This window comes from Rhipicephalus microplus, chromosome 1 (assembly GCF_043290135.1).
Source record: "Rhipicephalus microplus isolate Deutch F79 chromosome 1, USDA_Rmic, whole genome shotgun sequence".
NCBI lineage: Eukaryota > Metazoa > Arthropoda > Arachnida > Ixodida > Ixodidae > Rhipicephalus > Rhipicephalus microplus.
Window position 1 is genome coordinate 67,588,126 of NC_134700.1, and position 19,671 is coordinate 67,607,796.

Consider the following 19,671-nt stretch of genomic DNA (forward strand, 5'->3'; position numbering starts at 1 on the left):
CAACTATGCTGGCGGCTTATGAGTGAGACTATTTTCTTAGTCGTGGTGGAAATGACTGACAATTGTAATTTCGATTACATATGTGGGGCCTATTCTGCCTTTTTAACTTCTATTCATTGTTGGAGCTCTCAGCAGCACCCAAACACTACTTAAAGCAAACAGGATGGTGGTCTGCGCTAACCATCTAACAGAATGGGTAGCTGTGCTAGGCAGCGGACTTTTGTTACGAAAACTGTTTCACGAAAGACAAAGCGCAAAGTGGGACAAGAGGGCAAGGTGTTTACTCTCATATATATGTGCACCTGCACACACACAGAAAATGGAGCAGCATGCATGTGTGCCAAGAAACATGCCAATGGCAATCTAAGTACAGCTCATATGTGTAAATACACCATCAGGTTGAGAAAATGTGGTGGTTGCAGGGGCGACCGCGTGGCATTTAGCTGCCTGGGAGTGGTGAGTTCAGTGACGGGCGAAGCCGAGCCAGGTGTCTCCCTCGAAGCGCTTGGCACCGGCACCTGCCAGGGACATCAGGAGGAAGCCCTGAGTGACAACGAAGGCGCCTTCCGGCTGCGCGGACTCCTGCCCGGCTGTGCCTACCAGCTGCAGCTCAAGCCAGGCGTCAGCCCGCACATCGAGAGGGCAGAGCCCCCCAAGCGCGAACTCGTGGTGAGCACTGCGGTGATGGATGGGAGTTTACCTGTACTGGAAGTAGCTGACTAGTACTATGCAGGGAGTAATGGAATGAACATATTTAAATTAAGCTCATGATCAATGTATACTGCACGGTACAAAACACTGATGGAAAGAAGACAAGGACAAGCCTAGATTATGAACTGGAGATTTATTTATCATGCTCTGGATATATATACAGTCTAACCACTTTGTAAAAAACACTGATATAAGAGAAAAATGGGTATAAGAAAGAGCAGTATGCATACAGTAAAATACGAGGGATAAGAAAATGCATGTGAGGTACCCTGCTAATAAGAGACATTTTGTATAAAAGACAAGAATTGTTGCCTGGAGCACGCCTCCTATAAAATGGTTTAACTGTATGACAAACAGAAAAGGAAGAGAGGAAGAAAAGTTAGAATTTCAAGAAACAACGAAATTCATACACCCAAAGCACGAGGCAGAATAGCAGATTCATTACCCACATGCGCCATTTGGCAGGCAGTTCTGAAGCTCTCTATCTAGGAGAGCAAGCGATGGTTTGCTCACGCAGTTGTCAGGTTCTCGCACCATCTCCTTCAATAATCATCCGGGTGTAATCATCTTTGTGCTTATGCTGTATTTTCGAACTGTGCATGACAACCACACCTGCTGACACACTGAGCGAAAAAACCCTCATTGCCATTGCGAACATTTCATGCGTGTTCACACAGGCGCTCATTGAGGCACCTTCCAGTCTGCCCGATGTAGCACGGAACACATGATAGCGGAATTCTGTATACCCTGCGTTTGTGTCGCATTGGACAAACTGGGACTTGTCCTTGACATTGCAGGAGCCTTTGGGCCTGCACATGTCAGTTTGGCAAGTTGGGAAAATTTGTGAGGTGTGGAAAAAACAACCTGCATGCCCATGCATTAGCCAGCCTTTTTCATCCGGTGTGATAGCTGGTGCACGTGAGGAATCACCACAACTCTGTCGTGTTTGCTTATATCCCTGTGATCAGCACTCTCCTCACTCCTGGGCTTTTTTTTTTCTTATGTATGGTTTCTGCCACATAAACAAAAAGCGAATTTGTATAGCCAGCTTCTTTTAGACAATCCACTTGATTTTGGAAGCTCGGGTTGATCATATGAAAGTAGGCTGTTTACTTCTACATTTCCTGGCGGTGAGGATTAACCCTGTGCAGTTGCCCAACCTTGGGTAGTTATATTCGGTTATAGCAGCCATGTACAGCTGGCGCCTACGTTTCCACCATGTCGCGTAGCCTCCCCTCATTGGGCTCCATGGTGGGTGGCTGGCGTGGCTGCCGAATAATCAACACATTTCATGGGATCCCCTAACGCTTTCACAATCGATCGCCCCTCGAAGAGGTGGTGCACCGATGTAATCTTTCAACTGATGCCTACTAAGCAAGACAACTTCCCCAAATGCCATGTTATTCAATGCCAGAGTACAAAAAAGAGAACCAGAAATTTGTCACCTTTCCTTGTATACAAGTGTCTCATGGAACCGCTAGGTACGGGATACAAAGCCAACAAGACTGCCAGTGGTGATCTGCTCCTCAAACTTAAGGATCATCTACAATACCAGAGATTACACAACTTTACAGCTTTCAGTGATCATTCAATCACCATTACCCCACACCGCACTCTAAACACTGTAAAGGGTGTCGTATCAGACAGCGTAACTCATGAAATTATCAGACGAAGAACTGTTGGTAGGCTGGAAAGAAGAGAATGTCATCCACATACAGCGCGTAAAAATACGAAGAGAGAACCAAGAAATTCCTACGAAACACATTATACTGACTTTTGCATGCACAACATTTCCCACTGAAATTGTAACAAGTTACCACAAACTGCCAGTGAGAGCACACATTCCGAACCTTCGGCGCTGCTTCAAGTGCCAGCGCTTTGGCCATGGCACTCAAAGCTGCTGAGGGCAGCTTACATGCGCAAAGTGCAGCACCACAGCACGTTCCGCCAATGATGACTGTAATTCCCAAACGCACTGTGCCAACTGTGGTTGTCACCATCCTGCATATTCTAGGTACCGCGTGGCCTGGAAGAGGGGAAAAAAAATCATCACAACAAAAATCTAACTGAACATTAGCTTTTAAAAAGCGCAACAGGGTGTTTCCCCACATTATGGAGAGAACACATCATATGTCGAAGTGGTGCGAGGGGGGTCGCCACCGCTGCAGTTTTTGGGGATGCCTCGTGCCACGCGTGGCATGTCTGAGCAAATGCCACATGCCCCCACGGAGGTAGCAGCTTCAGTTATCCCCTCCTTGAACAGGGTTCCACCGAAGGCCCCTGTGAACCCTGGTAGCAGCCAGGGCACCACACAAGCTAACGAGATCGCCTAGACCTCTGTCCCGGTGGGGTCAAAGGCTCCGTCGTGACGAAGCCTACCCAACACACGCGACTGTCCGGCGCCTCTCTAGAGGCAATGGACACCACTGGATAACCGGGGCATGCTGCACCGAAAAAACGGCGAGATCCCCTCAGCCACTCCAAAAAAGACTCCAATTACAGGGCCTGCCAAAGGCTCTGTAAAATGAATCGCTTTTCTTTAATAACACACAGCACACGCACTCATTCAAAATGAATGCCATATTATAATGGAATGCTAGAGGACTCGTACGCAATCTCGATGACATACAGGAACTTCTTAGCAAGCATTGTCCAAAGGTGCTGCGTGTTCAGGAGCTGCATCTAAACCCTAAACACACGAATTTCTCGGCCAATATATTTCAGAAGGACCACCAGGATGTTGCATCATCTGGTGGTGTTGCAATCATACTTGGCAAAAACGTAGCATGTCAACACTTTCTGCTCTGAACTGCACTGGAAGAAGTTGCCGCTCGAGCTATTATTGTAAACAAACTAAGCACAATATGTTCAATATTGCGAGAATTGGGGCTAGCCCGCCACCTTTGCGCGGGCTTTGCCGCCTCTTTCTGCGTTCTCATGTCCCGACATGACTCCCCTCCTCCGCAGTCTGCCTCGCTGGGAGAGCAAGGAGTGGTGTTTAACCCCTCTCACCCGGAAGCTAATGTCAACTGTGGCGCGGTGCACCAAGTCTCTCTGGTCGTTTTGTGCGCGCGTCGGGATTTAGAGAGAATTCATCTGGGACGACATGGGGTAAACACTCATTTATTTTCAGTCCGTCGGCCGTCGGCTCCCTTTGTTTGGGGCGCGTTCGGACTTCGCTAACAACGCCTTGTGCCTGCGGCGAACGCTTATCTTTTGTCGCCCCTCCTTTCGTGCACTAAACCGAAGAGCGGTGCGGTGTCCTAGTGCATTGTCATACCATGCCGACCCGTACCTCTCGAAGCCAATGTGAGCGCCTTTGCCCTCGCTCGAGCAACCAAGCCCTTTGTTCTGGTGCCCTTGTAGATCAAATTTGCCCACGGAGACGTGCTCCTGTGTAGTACTTCTCGCCCGGGGCTTGGATAAGCCTATCTGATTTCCTGCCGCCCCTGTTGCATTAGGCTCTGTACTGTGTTTTGGTGTGTGACCTTGAGCAGTACTGTGTTATTGCCATGGCGACGATTAACGCGTGCCCTGTGGCTTGCTAAGACTAAACCCATGCTAGAGGCCGTACTCCTTTGTGATACGTGTGCACCACACTGGCGCCCAATGTGTACACAATATACACTCAAACCTCATTATAACGTAACGGGATATAACGAAATAATAGATATAACGAAGTAAATGAAATTTCTCTTGAAAGCTCCATTGAGAACCATACATTTTAAACCTCGTTGCATCGAAGTAAAATTGACCGTTAAATGGATATACTGAACTAAATTAGTCAATCAAATAGTCTATAAAAGAAAACGACTGTAGTGTGTTTAAGTATATCGTTTTCTGAGGACTGCGACGCTCGTTCGGAGCGGCTCTTTCAAAACTACCACACCAACCTTACAGCCACGCCACGCACGACAGAGAGAGCCGTCCTCTTCACACAGCCAGCAGAGAGGATTGAGGAAGCGTTCAGCGGGTCACATGGCCGAGAAGGGGCGGCACGGTGCAAAGCGATTTCTCTCTCACTTATGCGCCTTAAAGACGACGGCAACGACTACGTCTCCGCTGCTACCCTCTGGGACTGGAGGACTCTCTGGGACAGCTTTCTTTTTTTTTTTTCTGTCTCTCCTCGCACGGCCTTGAAAGGAAAAGAGTCTCTACGTGCAGAGACTGAAAGGGAGAAGCGTGGCGCAGGTGCGTCGCAGATCAGCATTTGAGAGAGAACAAACAATCTGCCACAGTCTTTTCTTTCCTTTTCTTCTTTTCCTTCTTCGCGCGCAGCGTTAAGAGGTGCCGCCGCGGGATTGGGCATGGTGCTGAGAGCATTTTCAAAGCGCGGTATGTTCGAATTAACCGTCATAAGTGCTTGCGCGTTGGAATTACATGGTGTTTTCGCCCGTTGGAATAAACGTTGCTTTGACGGGACCTCAGCGTGAGTTCAAATCAACCGGAAGTTCGAATTAATGAGATTCGACTGTGTTTATTTTCCATCGCATGCGTGGTCACGTAGCGGTACATCGGGCCACGAGGCGGTTTCCTTCTTTGCATGCCTATAGGTGTGCGCCCATCTGAGCATTCATTGCCACAAACTGTTATAATTGATGTAACGAAATAATAGATATAACGAAATAGTTGTGGCTCCCTTTCATCTTCATTATAACGAGGTATGAGTGTACATATCCCCACACTACCAGCTACACAAACACGAATTTTAGTCATTTATTGATGAGTTACGCGAGCCTTACATCGTGCTCGGCGATATTAATGCTCACAGCAGCTTGTGGGACGACTCTCCCACCGACGCACGGGGCCGCCTTATTGAGCATTTTCTTTCTCCCACGGGAAGATGTTTACTAAATAAAAAAGAACCCACGTTTTCAGCCTCACGAAAAAATCTTATTCATCAATCAATGTTAGCATTATATCTCCATCAGTTTTACTTGATTTCAACTGGGAAGTAATTAAAAACCCATATGGGGAGTGACCACTTCCCAATACTTCTCTAAACACAAAAACAAGAACAATCTCCACCCCAGGCTCCTCTGTGGAAACTTGACAGAGCCAACTGAGAAGAGTTTCTTAAGGAAATAAAAAAAAAAAGAGAACAGCAGGCTAACAAATATAACCGAAGCAAAGTGGCGTTGCTAGTACTTTATTGGCCTTGCCTAGCCTTGCCCAACGGCGCCGCTGCTGATGCTCACGATGGCAATGGAGGCTTTTGACATCAGCTGCCCATTGTTGTGAAACTTCGAGTTTTTTTCTGCTGATGACCAGTATATAAGACGAGAACCGACTTTTCATCTCGTTTTTTTTTTTGTTGTTGTTGTTGTTGTTGTTGTTATATTCTTACGGTACTGTCTCCCGTTCATGGCACTGTGAGCGGATATGTCCGATTCTGTTGCATGGGTAGCAGCGGAGCGGGCTGCTACGCCGACCCGAAGGGCACTCGCGGGCAATGTCACCAACACCTCTGCAGTGATGGCAGGTAATTCCACCGGAGTCCAGCGGTTGATATTCTTGCGACTGTGGCGGTGCTGAGAAATGAGGCCTTCTAATAGAAGCGCACGACCTGTGTAAATGGTCTCGGTGGTAGGACGGCTGTATTGCTGCGGCGCGCAATGGCCAGTAAGCTTCTGCTGCCCGATACTGGAAGGGTGCGGCAGCCGCTGCCATGATTCCTCTAGGGCTCGCTCCCGACAGGCTGGTCACATTTACAGCTGACTGGAAAGCAAGGTGCCATGCAACTAGATCGGCTGGAGGTGTTGATGGCTTGTGCTGGAACCGCCTCTAATAACGCTTTATGAGGCCTCCTGCTGCTTTTGCCAGCTCCGCAAGACTGGCAAACGGCCTACCCTTCGAAACCTTGCAGATGTGGGTGCATTTTCCGCAACACACGGTCAACCTTTTTAGATTCCAGCACTTCGCTGCCAATCCTCCCATAGTACTCTGCAATTGTGTAGATGAACTCCCTCAAGTTCTCTTCCAGGTGCTGAGTGCAGAGCTCAAGTTCTTGTTCAAGGCGCTGCTTTGCGTCAATCGAAGAAAATTCTGTGATGAAAGACGCCTTGAACTCATCTCAAAAAGAGAAAAATTTGACGAAGCACAGCCACAACTTTGCGCTACCCTCCATTGCAACAGGCACAACGTGACTAAGCTTTTTTTCGGCACCGACACCAGTCACCAGGCAAAAGGTTTCTAGCTGATCCAAGAATTCCTCTGGTGACTGCATGTTGCTGAATGCCGTGAACCTCGGTTGTTGACTTCCCCAAGGACGGCAGAGTGCAGTCAGCTGTCGGTCAGAATGCCGCCGTCATGGGGCCTGCAGGCGTGGGCTTGGCCATCAAGAGCCTTTGTCTGATGGCCCCCGCGATTTGTACTTATGCTGTATAGCGGAGCCATTTGTCTGAAGCTCCTTTGGCACATTCACCACGTCAATCTCTGTAGCCATGTCGATCCCCGACAAGCCCCCACTTGGCGGACTCGACAATATACTTCACGACCCACATGTTCACTACACATTCTAGACATCCTTTCTTCTCCACACCAACATTCAACATGTCCGACTTCTTCGCTCATACCCTCGTCTCTGTCCTGCCATCTTCCTGCGCCCCCTTCTGTTCACCCAACACTCGCATCGTCTCGTTCTTCCACCATCAACCACACACGGCCTCCGAGATTTGCACCCAACACCCTTGCACTCCATCTTAAACTTCATCTCACCTCTCACAGCACATAATTTATGCTTTACTTACATTCGGTAGTCATTGTTAAATTTCTCTACCACTTCAACCATTTCAGGTAACCAACGCCGACCTGACAAATGTGCGGGTCATAGTGTTCCGCTTCTTCAACCAAATGGACATCACAGGCCAGATTGTCACAGACCCCAAACACCTGCCCAACCTTAAGGTGAGAAAGTTGCTCTCTTCATGTTTACATAGCGTAACTATTTTGCGAATAGGCAACAAAAGTTTTTTGGGTATATATTTCTTAACTCTTTATGCCATAGTTTGATATGGAAATATAGCTTTAATGTACTTATATAAATTTGCGCTTAGTGTTGGTATCACTTCTTGCAATAACAATTGTGCTCAAGCTCATCTGGTAGCCAATATTTTTTACAGTGGTTTTGTCATAAAATCAATCACAACTGCACAACCATGATACATCAATCTTCAATGACACACCACAGCAGTGTCTCTCATAATCATATTGTGGTTTTGGGACGTAAAACCTCAGTTGTTATTTCCATTTAATATCTGTCTGTTATGTCACTAACTGGCTTTCTAAACCGATCCCTGTGGCCATGGGAGTGGCCATGATGGCCTCACATGCCTGTTGGCCTTGCTAAACTGTCATGTTAGCCTCACAATCTAACTGCCATATTAGCCTCACAAAAATAAGGACAACACAGAGAAATGAACACGAAACATGGCGCTATGTTCCTTTCTCTGTGTTATTCTTCTTTTGCGCACCACCAACTAGCCCTGCAGTACTTACTTCTCATGTGTTTTAGATTTTTAACTGCAAGAGTGTAGACCCTAAACCCATACTTTCTATTCTAAAAATGGTGGCTGCAACACCATGTTGTTAGCATAAGTATGGCCTCAAAGTGTTCAGGTGACATGACTTACTTATTACTTATTTATTCAAAATTTTCTCTGTATAAGTCATCCTCAAAACAGGCTAGCAGCATTCCATGCCTCGCACAAAAAAAAACTGCACATTTACAGTTCTTTATTTGCTTTGAAATTAGAAACTAGCAAGTAATCCTTAATTAACCATGTTTTCATTTTCAATGTTAAGATATACTTGCCACCATTGTCCTAAACCATATTTTACGCAAACAGACTTGTTTAAGTTTTTTGGCTAACTGTAACAGACTCGAATAATTATTTGTTGCATTCCATTGCATTGTAATTCATTCAAATTATAACAACTATGTTTACGTTTGCTTTGTTTTTTCTTTTTCTTCTTCTTCTGTTTGTCCTCACCCTGCTTGGACCAGTATAAAGTCCGCAGTAGCAGGGTACCACACAAGATCGAACAAAGCATGGCCGGTCGACCTCTTAAATTTCTTTCAATATTGGATATATTGTTGTCTGATGAGTGGAAAGAAGAGATCTGCAATTGTTTTCGCTGTAAAATTTTTCTGGAAACGCAGTAATTCAATAATGTCAAAGAGGTGGAATGGCATGCTTCCCTGCTCTGCTGTTCTTTTTCACTTTAGCGATGAATTACCCAAATATAATTAAAGCTACGTACTTCAAACTTGTTTAGCCAAATATAGGAGTATTTGTGCTTACGTTCAGTTGTTTTCTGTTTCTCTGGGTGGTTGAGGTATTTTTTTTAAATCCCAAAATCGACCCAGAAAACGTTTCTTTGCCTAATTTGCGGGCTTTTATTTCAAAAAGGGCTTATGACAGAGAGGTGAAAATTCCGCACTACTTTCTCAGCATGCTTATTTGTAAAACCGCCAAAGCTCTTTATAACAACAAGGCGGAAATGTCGTAGGCTTGTGTGCTCAGATTTGGTTGCACGTTAAAGAACCTCACGTGGTCAAAATTCCCGGAGTCCTCCACTACAGCGTCTCTCATAATCATATGGTGGTTTTGGGACGTTAAACCCCACAAATCAATCTATTTATAACAACACTCTTCAATAAATAGTTATAATTGCAATAACTTCAAAAAAACAGCATGCAAGGGAAACTTCTGATGGTAATTTAAAAAAGCACCCTATCGATATTTCTCAAACTTTCCCCAGTTATCCTTGCACATCAGCTTTCACAATCAATAAAAACATGTTGCAAAATGTGGTTTCACTTGCAGTTACGGCCTGGCAAATAATGTTCTTGCGCGAAAATAGGCAACAGTAAATTGTAGATCGCACTGCGTGTCTCATAATTATATGGTGGTTTTGAGACGTTTAATTTCATATATCAATCAATCATTGTAGATCAGACTTCCTGCCCACCAAGGCCTGTACTTCAGTGAAGGCCTGTAATTCAGTTTCTTAAAAGGCAAGCAGCACTGAAATAGCTGTGGGCATGAGGACGGCAATTTCGAAATGATTTGGTCTCGGGAATGGCCATGAGTGCAGGATTAAATAGCAAGCAAGCATGCACAGTCCAGTGTGTTCCGTGGCGAAGAGAGCTCATTTTCATGTCCTCGGGCGGATAGATTGCGATACAGCCGAGCGTAACTTCCACGCATGTGCATTGGAGCGTCGCTATTTTATCCGTGCTTTGCTGTCATCGCAGCCACTTGCTAACACGGAATATCAGAAGTGCAGACATAGCAGAAATTGTTTGCACTTTCTGTGTGTTCAAAGTAACTGCAAACAAAACCACGTCTACAATACGTACTTGTATATTTAAACAAAAGTGTCCCAAGGTGACTGATGTTACTCGGGCACAACAGGACTCCAACGCACGTGCTTGGCCTGTTAACAGAGGCAGTCCGCCAAGGTTACAGATTCGCTGCCTCCGGCTCAAGTTCCCCAACCGTATTCACCGCTCGCACAAGAAACATTTCAAGGCGTCGATGTGGAAGTTCGACTGCGTTATCTCGATGGGAAGCACCATGAAAACTCTGTCGGGAAGCTGCGAGCATTCGCTTCTTGCATGTGGGTGACAGCCGCTTTCCCCAGAGAAAGCGCTGGGCTAAAAGATCTCAGTAAAAAGCATAGCGGTGGCATTCCAGCAGCCAAATCAAAAGGAAACAAACACAAAACTATAGACTGCCCATCGCAGATGACGGCAGCAGACGATTGTGCTGGCCGTGTGCACAGTCCACTGCTCACACTTTCACACTTCAATTGATTCCGATAATGCTCGCACTTTGCTGTGCTCCTGTGCATTTCATGCGCCAAAGTATAGCTCCTAGCAAAGTTCCTGTGCAGACTAGCATTCGAAGCACAAGAAGCTCAGCTCATTTCAAAGAAACAAGCTTTTCACTGAGTTACAGAGTTCTACAGTCGAGCCCACATATAACGGCCCCACTTAAAGCAAACTTTCGTTTAAAACAAACAGTATCTGCGTGACCAGCAAAATATACATTGGTTCAATGGCACAAAATCACACTTACAACGAACGTCTCGGAGCGTCGCTGATCGGTTACAGCGAACGGAGTCAGCGGTCTGCCGACTTCCTAGGAAACCGATTTCGACCACCAATCAGGCATCGGCGAGGTGCCCATTCATTCTTATTGTTAAACGCCGATTCTGCCTTCGCGCCCCTATAGTTGCTGCTCTCCCCGACCGCTTTTTGTTACGCACCCCTCCGTCCTTTGTCCCCCCGCTACTCTGAGCACCCCGCATCGCCAGACGAGGCCCGTGTTTTCACACTGCCACCGATCTTTCGAAGACCTGTCAGCCACGTACCCTGTTTCTGATCGCTGGTACCGTCGGTGGCGTCACCGGCCTGGAGTGACCAGACCATTTGCCAACATCGTCGGCCACCGACTGTATCCGATAGTCTGCGTCTAGTGCACGCGCGTATGCAACCCCACCGACTCTGATCATTTGCTATTCGTTTCGTGTTTAGGGCTTATTCTCGCTCACTTTGCACTCGGCTCAGCATGCCTTCTGGGTACGTGCGGAAGCGCGAAAATGGCTGTTAATTTGCGCAGAACGAATCGCGAAATATCGAAGTTCGTGAGGCCACGCAAACCCGCCGGTGCAACGAGACGATTTTTTTTTATCACGGCCACCGATTCTTCAAACGCCGCCGCACGCATCGAGCGAGGTGGCCATGCTTTGACTTCTGCGCGCGCTGGCACTCTTTTCAAGCTTTTCTACGTGCAAGTTTCGCGAACCTTTCAAGCAAGCTACCCAACCTACCTCCTTCCCGTGTGTTTTGGTTTTCAAGGTCGCCCGCCCGCCCGCCGCATCCTCCCCTCTCTTTATCGCACGGAGAAAGGAATCTTTCATTTCCCTGTGCTTTATCGCAACTCCTTGCCCTTCTCTCGCAAGTCTGCTCTCCTCTCTTGATCACAACCCCTTCGCCCGTCTCCACTGCTCTGTGACGTCCACCACGCTGGCTCGAATTAGTTTCGTTTTTCGACTGGAAACGCGCCCAGAGCTGCTCCACGCGTGTGCGTGTCTTGCTCGCTCTCGGTGTGTGTGTGTGGTCATGATGGCCGACGGGAGGACTAGCACGCTTTTTCGTGCCGCTCAACAAAACGTCGAAAGTGTGACTGCTTCGCTTGAGCGTAATCCGCGTGTTAGGTACCGCGTTGCGGAGCGCTTGCTCATAGCTGTTGACCTCCTGGCAGCCAACTTGCCGTTTCAGGCGTCCCGGTATTCAGCTGTGGAGATGGTGAATATTTCGTGGGCGGCGGTGACGGCTACATGTGCACGAAACTATTTTCGCGAGGACGACTTCGTCGATTGTCGGGCCCGATGCCGAGCCTGAAGCTTCCGAACAGGACCACTACAGCGGTGATTTGTGCCAGCGCGTCGTCGACTCCAACCTGGGAGAGCGGGTGGGACATGTGCTGCGATGATTTAATTACGGCCGATGATGATGCCGACACTGCGGAACCGTGCACAGATTGGGGCATTGTGAATGAAGTACGTGGCGAGAGCGATTTGAGGAATCGGATCGCGAGAATGACGAAGCTTTGGAGCCAGCGCCTCATGCAGCTTATGCCACGGGCCTCGGCAAACGAGCAGCCTGCCGTTTTAAATGAACTCGAGACCGCCCTTATCGTTTCTGTTCTTTGAAACACGTGCATCACGGACTTTTGTGGGCAAAAAAAAGTTTTTGTTTTCACTCGCAACTTTTTTAAAAGCTGTGTTTCATTTACTACGAACTTTAGCATACACTGAACGGATGCCACATCACGCTCAGGTTCGTTATAAGCAGGCTCGACTGTATATCACAGCTTGATGCCGCAGTGCCTCAGTGAACCCACGTGTGCAACACTGACCTTAATCATTCACTACCGTGTTTATCACTGCTAATTTACAATGGCAAGACATAAATACTCAACACAGTATCATGCCAAATTGAAAAGCCAGACGTGATGACAAATTTGATACATTCTTCAAACCAACATGTTGTGCTCAGTCTTCCGCAAGGCTGGGAAGTATCTGAGATACTGTCTTAGATACTATTTGAGTATTTTGTATCTGTATTTTCGTTACATTTGATGATGTGTCATATATTTTAAAATACAAGTTACAGCGATCGCATGCTGTACCTTGTGAAACATTGATCGGTGACCTAACTCCGCTGCTCAGGCTGATGCCGGTGCCACTAAGCTACCTGAATAAAACTAAGGAAAGTGACAATTAGTCTTTCGATCGGACTCTGACAGTCAGAGAAGGCGATGAGGTGTGCGCATACCTTTCGGTTAAGCAAGATACGCGCAGTCTCGACGGAAATTATATTCGCAGGCTTGCCCAGGTGTCTTTTGTTTTGGAAATTTCTTCCTTTTCTAGTTGTGTCAGAGCCATGAAACTTGGCCTTATGCACTTCAAAGTGCCGCGTACCTCAGAGTGTGCGGTAATGACAGCACAAATTTTGGTGCCGCTCTCCAGGGTGAATCTATCGCACCACTGGCACTGATGCTTTATGCAACAGAACAAGCACTTATCTATCAGATGATATTTTGGCGGTTCATGCCGATTTCCCCTGCTGTTTCTATTTAAAGAGCTCTTGAAGTTATACTATGAAAATTGAGGGAGAGTAGTTGGTCGACCGGTCTTTGAAAGATCAGTGGCAGTCAGAAAACACGGGCTCTGTCTGGTGATGCGGGGTGCTCAGAGTAACGGGGGGGATAAAGGACAAGGGGGTGCATGATAAAAAAATGTCGGGGACAGCGACAACTAGAGGGATGCGGGGGCAGGGGCAGTGTTTACAAAGAATTTATGGGCGCCACACTGGTGGCTTATCGGTGGTCGCCGGAGTATCAACTGCATTTGCTGTAACCGATCAGCGATGCCCAGAGATGTTCGTTGTAAGTGCGATTTCGTGCCATAGAAAAAATGTATGATTTCTCGGTCACACGGATATTGTTAATTCTAAGTGACAGTTTGTTTTAAGTGGGGTCATTATATGTGGGCTCGACTGCAAAAATGTTTTTTTTTTAATCATTGTCAAAAGTTTTTCTTGCATGCTGTTTTTTAGAGATAGTGCAATTATATCTTTTTATTGAAAAGTGTTATTAATATAAGCTTTGGCAGTTTTATGAATAAGCATGCTGAGAAAGTAATGCCGAGTTTTCACTGCTCTGTCATAGGCCCTTTTTGAAATAAAGGCCTGCAAAGTAGGCAAAAAAACTTTTGTGGGTCCATTATAGGATTTTTTATAAGAATACCTGAACTACCCAGAGAAGTGAAAAATAACTGAATGTAAGCACAAATATGCCTATATTTAGCTAAACAAACTTGAGGTACATAGCCTTAATATATATATATATTTTTATTCATCGCCAAAGTCGTAAAGAACAGTAGAGCAGGTAAGCCTGGCTCTTCACCTCTCCATTATTATTGATTTACCATGCTTCGAACACATCTTTTCCAGCAAAACCCATTGCGGATCTCTTCTTTTCACTCATCAGGCAACAATATATAAAGTTTTGAAAGAAATTTAAAGGGTTGACTGGCCATGCTTTGTTGGACCTTACATGGAATCACCCAGTATTGAATATAAAAAAGAAGGAAGACTTGTTGTAGACATGCTGCCTTTAGTTTTCATCACTGTAGTCATGTGTGTGTGTATGTCTGTGTCTGTCTGTGTACATGTGTGTGAGCACGTGCCCTTAGTTTTCACATTTACAACTAACTGTTGGTGCCAACTAGATCGCATGCAAGGATTGTGTTTGTGTGGTTTACGGCTCTCTCACAGCACTGACGAAGTTCAGAAGGTAAGGCCATATTTTCATTCAAGGGAGAAAAGAGATCACGCCCCAGTAAGCATAAAAGATGACGTAATGTAGCACCGCATAAAGCGAGGCTGCGTGATTTCTGTCAGCTGCTACAAGCATGGGACCTTCAAGTGTGGGCAGACTGGACACAAATGTGCTCTTTTCTTTTATTTTTTAACTTATTACATTGTATTCTTTTGTTAACTTGTCCTCGTCTACCTATATTGCGCATTGCATTCATGCAGGTTATTATGTTATTGCTCTAGATCAGTGGTTCTCAAATGGGGTTCTGCGGAAGCTATTTCTATGATCTGCGAAACCCTCACCCGCATTTTTCTTTAGATGTTACTGTGCCACGCAATAATGAACTGTCCAAAATGAAGGGATGTGGCACGTTTCCTTGATGTTTTTGGTAGCAATGAAAGGCAACTGTTTCCCGCTCCAGTTGTGTTTTAATTTACCTATGTACCACTCCCTCCCCTCCGCTACAAGGGCTTCTCCATCTCTTCCATCAGTACACAAGGGGTCCCCGGCACATCCATGGCTGAGAACCACGATTATATGCCCATCTTGTTCTGATCCTTGATGCAATATAAAAGTAAATTACGAAGTGTAAGCCTTGTTTTTCTTCCTAACAAAGTCATACAAGTGTTCGTACTTTGCTGTCTTTATATACGTATGAGGCAATATGTGCAGGCGTGGAACAGCTGCATCATTTGCACCAAACTTGTTTACCTGCGCCATCCTGCATAGAACCATCTCAGTTGTTCCAAGCTCGTTTATCAGTGCCGCCGTACTACGCCATAGTACACTGATGTAGCTGAAAGGTGCGACAAAAATCTGACCCTGTGACTGGAAATGTGGTTTAAATATCCTTTCATCGAAACAGTTTTGGTTTCTTGAAGACTGTGATCACTCAAGGAGCAGCTGTGAAGTTTCATTCTAAAGGTGTGGTAATGATTGCTGGTGCACGTGTTATCTCTACAAGTGCAAATGACTCCTGAACCCATCTACGTGATGTGCTCTCAGCAGGAAAAGACTGTGCGATATGCTCATCTTTCTGTGGCGCAGTCATATTTTCTTACACCAGTGTTTTGTAGAGTTACGCGATATCCCGGATGGTGGAGGGTCTTCACTGTGTGTTCTCTAGACTTGAACAAAGTTTTTGTCATCATCAAATCAGATTCAAAAGAGTTAGCTGCCAGCTTTATAATTTGTTGCTGTTGAATACACTTCTTTGTCCTAGCGGAGAAACAGATTTTTTTTTTTATAACCTTGATGGCAGGATTCAGAAAAGGAAGACGCATGTGCTTTAAGTTTTTCTAATAATGTGGGAAAGACTGAGGCTCCCGTGATTTTTGGTGTGAACCTTCGCACTTTCACACAGAGGAGTTTTTATTCTAAGAAAGCTGTGTAATTCTCTCCAAGCACTCTTGCTTCTTACTCAGCAACAAAATATTGCACATGGTTGGATCCTTGTGAAGACATGGGTAACACAGAGAGAGGGCAACCAAATTCGTTGGTTCCGGGCAGTGGTAGATGCAGTGCCAGGAGCGGCAAGAAGTCACGCACGTGCAAGTTATGTATACTAACAGGCTACTGGTCAATCTTTGTGCCGTTTGCAGATACGTGTGGTGGTGGATGATGCACCCGACCAGACACTGCACACGGTCACACCGGGTCCCGGGGGCTTCTTCCTTCTTCCACCGCTGACCCGGGACGGCCGCACCTACTGCCTTCAGCTCGAAGGGAGCAGTAATAATGGTGGAACCTGCTTCCACGGCAACACGTCACACCGTCATGTGACCCTGCGTCATGCGCCCGAGCTGCCGCTACACCTTGAGCACGAGATCGTGGCTCGTTCTTCGCTGCTCGCCCTGCCTGTGACGGTGGTAGCACTGCTCGCCTGCTACTACTCTTCACGCCTGCTCACCATGGGTGCAGACATTGCACAGACTCTGCGGACCCTAGTGAGGCAGATTAGTGGCACAGCCAAGAACACCGAGGGGACCACAGGTTCACCTGCTGACACGAGGCGAAAGGCCAAAGCGCGGCGAACCTGAGATCGCTGTTGAATGCCCCAATACCAGATTTGTAAGATGTCACGATCCTGTATGCTTGTATTAGTTTCCTGTACTGAATGGACCAGAGATGCTGTCGATTGTGTGAAGGTACGAGGACTTCAAATGTTGTGCTTCACTTACAGACACCCTTGAAGACCCTGTGTGATATGTTCATCTAGAATTGAACTTCCATTCAAAAAGGGTCATTCCACACCAAAAGGCACTGTTTTTGACAGCATTTGATTATGTTACAAAATATTGCGGTTAAAACACGTTGTTTCACAATTCACTTCTGTAAGTTATTTGGGGGGGGTGTAGGAAGCTTTTCTGCGGGAATTTAAATATTTCAGTGCTCATAAAAGGTGTTAAAATATAGTAGTAATAAGTAGCAGTGCTTCCCAATTGTAGAAAATTTGCAGCAATACTAAGTAATTTTTGAAATTTTTTTAGTTTTACAAAGACGAGATTTGATGAACCTCATAAACCACAAAGACAATGCAGGCAACCATATAAACTAAAATGCAAGTGAATTTTCGGTTTATAAGGCTGCAATAAGTGCAAAAAAAAGTATTAAGGTTGAGAAGTGAATAGTGTATAAAACTTTACAGGCATTAGCATTAAAAAATATGCAAATTTCTCACTTATAGTTTAGTGTTACGGTACAAGCAACAATGCATACTTGGTGTACTAGCTTGAAAAAGTTCACATAAAGCATTTTTTTTTCTGGAAATTTGATCAAAGCAGCGTTCTCTAAGCAAAAAAGTATTGGCTGTATTTAGCCAGCTACAGACTCAAATGCTGAGTCAGAAGTGAACTGCACTCTATCACACACCTCCCTGTAAGGAGCAAATGCAGTGGCTATGCATTTGGCATACATTCTGAGGTTTCTCATGGTGCTGAAGATGAAGTTCATACGTACAAGTAAAAATGGATAAGGATCTCAAAGAATGACGACACTACAGCATCTGTGCCTATAGCATCTGTGCATCGTGGATGGGCAGGAAGCACAATTTGGTCATTGGATGTGTGTGTTTAGAAAGTCTCTAGCTTGAAAGGGGATGAGATGTTAGCACAGATTTTCGGATGCGTAGAAACCAAAACACTTTATCATTTAGATATTTGTCATCACATTACACAGCAGCACTCTGTTGTTGCATATAATTAGGCAAGCTTTTCTGTGAACTGAGGGCTATCCCCGAATTTTGGGACAGTCCGTGTAAGGTCAGTGTGCTGGATATTGTAAATGAGAGCACTTACAGAACACAGTGTTTCATTACGCTAGATCAGTAACATAGCCAGAATTTTCTTTTTTCTGGGGGGAGGGGGGGAGAGGGAATTGAGCCATACTTTGTATATGTTTGTGTGTGCATGTGAATTAGTGCATATAAGATAGAAAAACAGCTCAAATTGTGCTCTTAAGTGCATCCATGCACAATTAGAAATTTAGGAGGGGAACAAGCCTTAAACTGAACAACACCCCCCCCCCCCCCCCCCCTCGGTCTTAGCCGCTGCAACACAGCACTCAAAATATCGACACTCTATCAGTGCGCTATGTATGCTCTGGCCCATTCAAAAAATGCTTTGTCACCAGACTATCATGAACCACCTTTTAACTGCAGGGCATATATGATGAAAATGTTGTTGTAAACAAAAGTTTAGGTACCTCAACAGTGAATATAATGAATGACTTGTTTTTGGAGCAGGATTACTGTTTGCAGCGAATAGCGTTCGATGTCATGACCCAGTTCACCTGTAGTTCACATTGTTTCTCATTTTTGAATTGTGTATAGTAAACATGTCTCTCTACAAAGCTGGCTGTACTGTCAAGTAACTGTACATTTTCTTGTGAGATTCTGTTGCAGAAATGTTTGCATGTTCTTTGCAGAAATACAGTCCACACTTGTTACAGCTGACCATAATGGTCGATCAAGACAAAGGTTTGCAACCGCAGATATGTGCCCTATTAAAAACAGATTGATCGCATTTCATTGTGAAACAGCAGAACTTTAGATACACTCAAGCATCTATGCGAGGGAGTTGAATCTCACTAAGCTAACACAGCTACTACATAAATTCTGCTGCAGTAAAAAATTTTAGTTCCCTGTCAGCCACCCATAGGAAATACCGTGAAAAACATTTTGTCACCATGAATAGTTTTTCTGGCCACTTCCATATCAACAAAGTTTTAATGAGTGCCACTACATAAAAAAATCTTCTTGCCTAAAATTGCGAGGAATCCCGATGGCAACGTCACGATTTCTTGTTGCCTTGCAACTTCCAGAGCAGTGTGGCCGCATCGTAAGACCCATGTAGTCATCTGAGAGGCCCCCTCGACTACGACTCACGCATCCCATTATATTTTGGTCATCGAGGTGCTCGGCGGCACATCTTTCATTCACCACGATGCAGCTAGCTGGTTGGATGGGCATGCTTCTGTACTGTGGTAGAATTGTTCCAGCACTCCTGCGTTGTGGCAGTATGCCCGAAGCTACTGCTCATCATCACTCGTGCTGTGGTCATGGATGACAACCACAGTGTTCTGAGCACAGTCACGTCACAGTCATGTACATTTCACATTGGTTGCAAGAAGTAAATGAAGTATCACTTTTACCCATGGTGTGCTTCGGATGCACCCATACTTTCACAGTTTAGGGATCGCTAATGAACAAGGCGACATGATTGCGGTTTTGTTCACAGTGGTTGCGATAGAATACAGTGAAAAGCTTTAGACATGTGCATGGCACAAGATAGAGTGGAAACACTGCCTGGTGTCTGTTGTATGAATCACGTGTAGTGTGGATGGTGTCCTGCATTGTCTGCTAGCCATGGCGTGTTCGCTAGTCCACATATCTCATGCACGTACTCGAAGGGCTGTTTGTTCTGTTTGTTAGTGCAATTTTAGTTGCTTTTTTATACACATGCTCATAACGATCTACGGGAACGTGTGGCCTTGCTGGGCTGCATAAGCAGAGTAATAAGAACACTATTTGTAAGCGTCATACCCTCTGTTCACGAGAATCATTTCA

General features: G+C 45.6%; 1 protein-coding gene across 1 annotated transcript in view; it reads left to right on the forward strand.

Annotated features, from left to right (window-relative positions):
* The window catches only part of LOC119178741 (BOS complex subunit NOMO1), a 104,241-nt gene extending 85,786 nt beyond the window's left edge, over positions 1 to 18,455 (forward strand). Inside the window, exons 8-10 of the mRNA XM_037429974.2 lie at positions 423 to 669; positions 7,507 to 7,617; positions 16,208 to 18,455. Coding sequence (XP_037285871.1) covers positions 423 to 669; positions 7,507 to 7,617; positions 16,208 to 16,645 — 796 coding nt within the window. The 3' untranslated portion in view covers positions 16,646 to 18,455. The remainder of the gene's footprint in view (positions 1 to 422; positions 670 to 7,506; positions 7,618 to 16,207) is intronic.
* Positions 18,456 to 19,671: the final 1,216 nt, after the last annotated feature.